At 47.0% G+C, this 5,355-nt stretch overlaps 1 protein-coding gene across 1 annotated transcript; it reads left to right on the top strand.

Annotated features, from left to right (window-relative positions):
• The first annotated feature begins 1,677 nt into the window (after positions 1 to 1,677).
• On the top strand, positions 1,678 to 4,539 carry LOC135986279 (lymphocyte antigen 6E-like). Its single transcript, XM_065630216.1, has 3 exons — positions 1,678 to 1,747; positions 3,390 to 3,509; positions 4,218 to 4,539. The coding sequence occupies exons 1-3, from the start codon at positions 1,696 to 1,698 to the stop codon at positions 4,373 to 4,375; spliced, it is 330 nt and encodes a 109-aa protein (XP_065486288.1). The 5' UTR covers positions 1,678 to 1,695; the 3' UTR covers positions 4,376 to 4,539.
• Positions 4,540 to 5,355: the final 816 nt, after the last annotated feature.

Here is a 5,355-nt window from a genome sequence, read left to right as displayed (position 1 = left end):
CTCCCTGGAGCAGGTCAAGCTCTTTGGTTGCTGCCTTGTGACATCTGGGAGGATTGACTCACCTCCACTGGCATCCATGGTGGCATGCGGTCCCTGAGTCTGCCAGAATTTCATCTGTTGGGCAAGCGGTGTGGTTTATCCTCTCCACACCCAGAAGGTGTATGTCTATTGGAGAGGAATGGTTGACGCTCATGGGGTTATCAGGGCTGACTTCACCATCCTGTTGATCCTGCTTTATGTCAGCTCTATTGGCAGACCCAGTGGTTTAACACCGGTGTCAGAAACCTCAAAAATATGTGCAAATCAACAAAAAAAAAGCTCAATGCAATAATTCCCCTTTGCCTTTTTTTTTTTTTTCCTTGAAAAGGAAGATGCTATGGGTTTTGGTGTCCCTTTGAACTTCCTGTGGCCATGCCTTCTCTGTCATGAGCAATGATTAGTCCCATCAGATGCTCTAAATGTCTCTGATGACCATGACTCCTGATTCAGGGATGCTTGCTCATCTGACTGATCTCCTGCCAAGAAACTAATGTTGGCACCCAATCATTTTAGCCCTCACCTCATCCATCTAATCTCTTTCTTCCACATGTTTTCTGAGCCTCTGCCTCTTCTGCATCTCCATCTTCTAAACCCCAGGCTGTGTAGCTACACCTGGGTCTCTGTTCTCTTTCCTGCAGAATGAGTCTTGCAGGGTGGAGAAGGAAGGGGCAAGAAGACAGCTGATTGCCCAAGCTGCTCCTGCTTCATCCTCTCTGCTCTTTGATGGCTTGGTGAGTGGTGACTCATGGAGATGTCTGCTGATCGATATCCAGCACCAAACATCCTGGCAACTCTTTCCTTGGAAGCAGAATTTGGATAGACTGTCAAACGGAGGCCTCAGGAGGGATGAAGTTATCAGATCCAGCTCCACCCAAATTGTAAGCATGCAGAGAAATTGTGAAGACTGAGAACGTTATATCTGACTGGCATCTAGCAGGACTTTGAATTGGATGCTCCATATAGATGGGGGACAAAGATATTTTTACTCATTGTTCAGATGTTGCAAAGCTGGAAACCCCAAAGCCATTGCTATCTTGCTGCAGCTGCTCTCAAAATCAGGAGGCAGAGCATTTAGGATTTTATAGATGGCAAGTAGCTTTTATAGGGAAACAGGAAATTATAAGACATTTCCTGTTTATATTGCCAACCTTGAATCCACAGCTATATCTACCGTGACTGTAGATATTCAGAGTTCTCCAGGTGTAACCCTGAAACGGACTTGGCAATAATCCACCCAGATGAAGCCATTAATTTGTACCACTTATTACTATTTTGCTTTGAGTAGCCGCCTTCACTGAACTATCTGCCCACAGATGTGGTGATCAGATTGGAGCTAAACAGTACAAAACCCCCACTCAGACATCAGTCGCACTGCTAGCCTGACCATTGGTAAATTAAAGTATTAAAAGCAATAAATGAAATGAATTGCCTCGGTGCTTTCACTCCTCTTTAAGACTCATCAGACCAGCCTGAAGGCAATGCCAAGGTGAAAAAAACAACCCACGTGCATTCCTAGCCTCTCAAATAATACATGATCCCTGCCCACTCTTTCAAAATTGTTGTCTTCATCATCGCCCGGGCCAAACGCAGGGAAGATATATATCCTGTCCCCAGGTGAGGGTGCTTTTCCTGGGCTGTGGACACGACTGAGAGAAGATGAAGTCCTCCCTCCTTGCCGTGCTGGCTTTGGTCCTATGCGCAGTTCAAGGTGAGGTGTCACGGTTCGCTACTAGACAAAGAGTAGTTGAGTGTTTTAAAGTCAGGGAGGCCTCGTAACCAGGGAAAGAAATCATGGGAGAGGGTGCATTGGCTCTTGAAGCTGAAGGACACAGTGGGTTTCTTATCTGCAGTCTCAGCCTGAATGTGCGAACGGTTTATTTTCTTCAAGGAAATTTCCCTATAGACTCATGCACCACTGGATTTTTATGAAAGCAAGACAGAAAAAAGGAAGCAGTTGCCACTGTTCTGCCTTTGCTAAGTGACTCTCCAGCGAGCTTGTCTGTTGAGATGATGCAAGACTGTGGTTATTTCTAAATCTTGATGAAGAAATGCTTCAGTCTACGATAGCACAACACATTAGCAGCTCTGTGCACCTGGTTTCTGTTCCAGTCAGTGACACTGTTTCCAGCAGAAGCGGTGGGATGGGGCCAGACCTACAACATCTGGATTTATGCAGCTGCCTGCTGGACACTCCTGATTTCTACCCATCTCAGAGACCCAACAAGCCTGCCGATTTCAGAGCTTTTGGGACAAAATTGGGGAATTAGGGAGAAGTTGGGTTGTGGGCTGAATGGGCTAAGCATCCTTATGCTGGGATATTGGGTGGAGATTTATATTTGCGTATTATTTGCATTATAGATTATGTATTTTATTTCACAGGGACATTGCAAATGAACTCAGAGCCCTCTTAAGGTATATGATCTTATAGCCTCTATAGGTGAGACTTTAAGTAACCAGAGAGAATAAATGTTATCCTCATTTTGTAAAGAGGAATAGGGTTTGCCAGTAGTTGGAAATTTGCCACATTGTCTGGTGCAGAAAAATAATTTATTGGAATAGTTATTTCCATCTCATTGTGGCCTAAGAATACCTTTCTGCTATTTATCTTTGTCCACTTACCAGAATAGCTATTCTGGCAAATTTCCAAGCGTTAACAAGGCCCAAGGAACAAAGAGATTGTCCTTAGTGCCAAGATAAAGACTGACCTAATCCGCGTTAGATAACCTAGGCAATAAAACTCAAATGTTAGACTATATGTGTCTTAGGGACGAATTCACACAGCAAAGAGTTAAAAGGCCTATTTGCCTTTTTTTTTTTTTTTTAAATCTAGGTAATGTGTATATGTTTGAGGGCATTGAAGTCCCTCCCAAAGACACAAGCATGGGACACTGAATTTTTTAGGCTGTGGAGGTCCCAATTAACCTTATTCAACTGCCATGCCTACTGCCCAATTATACTTTAGTCTATGTTATAGTGTCTCCATCAGCTGGAAAGGGTGATGCCCAAGCCTTGGGACATCCCTGTAGACTCTTACAGAGGACCTTGGACTTCCCAGCTCCCTGCATCACATCAAACCCAGTACCCTTGCCCCATCGTGCTATTATTTTGAGTGTATGGCAGGAAAGGCAGATTTGCACCATTGGTGCGTGTATGTACAGATGTGTTGGGTGTAAATGTGCAAGGGTGTGGACAGCAGGGTTGGGTTGGGTCTGGGTCTTGCAGCCCCGTTGTTTTCAGCAGAACTGCACCTCGTGCATTTGAGAGTTAATGGAAGGAAAATGGCCACTTTTGCTGCCAGGACTCGTGGCCTTTTTGCCTCCATCTTCCATATCTTGTGTCTCCTCCTGCAGCAAATGCCCTTTATTGCTACACCTGCGACTGGGAACGAAGCAACTGGAACTGTCTGAAGGCCGAGAAGTGTTCAGACAAGGATGAGTACTGTGTGACCAATGTTGGCTCTGTAGGAGTTGGTATGTGCTGGCTGTGTATCCTCCAACGGGGACTAAGGAATAAGATGTGGGGGTTTGCCTGGATTTTTTATGGTTGCCCTTTGTGGATGGATGTGCTGAGGAATCACGGGGAAGGATATGAGGGAGGTGGAGCCCTTGCTAGCTCAGCCTGGCTGTGCTGAAGTTCATACATTTTGAAATCCTCCTCCCCATCACATGTTGAGATCTTCCCCTTTAGGCTTTGTTTTATGCCCGCTTGAAACAGGCAAGGGACACCAAGAGAAGAGGAAGGACAAAGTGGGTCCTTCAGAGGAAGAATAAATAAATTTGAACCTTGATTAGATAAGGAGATGAAAAGAAACAGGTAGCCAGGGTGGATGAGAAGGTCTAGAGAGATATAGAGGGGAATAAAATTATTTCATTCAGGCAGAAAAGTCTGGAAACGTGCTTTTGGGCGTGAACATTGTGTCATGGATGCTACCGTACACCTAAGGAAGCCTTGACATGAGAGTCCATGCTGGGAGGTGCCAGATGCTTGGGAGGGACATTGTATAGCTGGTCACCAGCAATTACTGGGCTGTGGTGGGATCGGGGTGGGTCTTGTTGGCTGTGCTGGCCCTTGGGGCTGTGGGGGACAGTGGGACTCATTAGCCCATCTCCCTCCTGTACAAGATGGAGGAACACTCAACAAACTCTCATTGCTAAGCTGCTTTCTCTTCTTTGGGCAAGGCTCTTTGTCTTTGTGGAAGAGGATCACCAAGAAGTGCTCCAAGACATGCCCACACCACAACTTCCTCCTGGGCCTCGCTACCTACACCTCGTATTGCTGCCAAACCTTCTTGTGCAACCTGCATGCGTGTCCAGGACCCAGGCTGGCTCGGCCATGAGATGGCAGAGGGTCCTGTGCCAGTGTCCTTCTTCACCTGCTCAGCGGTGGTGGGAGAAAGGGGCTCCTGAAGGCCCGAAGAGCACGGTCAGATTCCCCCAGGAGGGTATGGACACCGAGCAGAGTAGATAAAGTATTATGGTCACCACCTCCTGCTCTGTGTTGCCTCCTAACCTGTAGCTTCTCACTTGCTTCTCATGCCTGAGCTCTGTCACCTTGGCAGCTTGACGGAGAAGTGGCCGTGCTATGTTTCGTGCAGCCTCGGGGAGGGAGATGCTGCTTCTGCATATCCTGCAAATCTCTAGAGGGGTTTCTTCTGCAATCTTACCTTATCTTGGGTACAGCTGGAAGCCACGCAGCAGCAGCTTCCAGAATTAAGGAGAGGGGTTGGGGAAAAATTACAACCCCCCTCTGCATAAACTCAGAAGATAAACTTTGCAAACTCACAGGGTTGTGGCTGGGGAAGGAAAAAAGGCGGTTCTGTGTATAAAATCCTGATCCTGCAATGGGTGCTAACATCAGCTCTTCTTCTTTGCATCCCTCACCCACTCCAGCCAGCCTCTCACTTCCAGCCCCAAGCTGGGGACAATGACAACTCCCTGTGCCACATTAACAGTCAGACATGTCAGCTACATTCCTGTTTGGTCTGCCTGCAGTGCCATATTTTTATCAAAATGATGATTATCTGCACAGTCTTCACATCTGTGCACATCTGTGCATATCTCCTTATCTGCAGTCTTTGTCCCTACCTCCACTTCCAGCAGCCGTCCTTGTTCACAGAATCATAGAGTAGTTTGGGTTGGAAGGGACCTTCAAAACTCATCTAGTCCAACCCCCCTGCCATGAGCAGGGACATCTGCACCAGCTCAGGTTGCTCAGAGCCCCATCCAGCCTGGCCTGGGATGTCTCCAAGGATGGGGCATCCACCACCTCCCTGGTCAACCTGGGCCAGGATTTCACCACTCTCAGTGTCAAAAATTT

This window comes from Caloenas nicobarica, chromosome 2 (assembly GCF_036013445.1).
Source record: "Caloenas nicobarica isolate bCalNic1 chromosome 2, bCalNic1.hap1, whole genome shotgun sequence".
Lineage (NCBI taxonomy): Eukaryota > Metazoa > Chordata > Aves > Columbiformes > Columbidae > Caloenas > Caloenas nicobarica.
Note: the sequence above shows the minus strand (reverse complement) of the source record. Positions and strands in the feature narration are given on the sequence as shown.

Excerpts from the sequence above, each read along its gene's own strand:
- LOC135986279 (XM_065630216.1), top strand. The coding sequence starts at position 1,696 with ATGAAGTCCTCCCTCCTTGCCGTGCTGGCTTTGGTCCTATGCGCAGTT. Across the intron at positions 1,748-3,389 it reads GGTCCTATGCGCAGTTCAAG|CAAATGCCCTTTATTGCTAC; the intron begins GTGAGGTGTCAC and ends CTCCTCCTGCAG. Across the intron at positions 3,510-4,217 it reads TGTTGGCTCTGTAGGAGTTG|GCTCTTTGTCTTTGTGGAAG; the intron begins GTATGTGCTGGC and ends TCTTTGGGCAAG.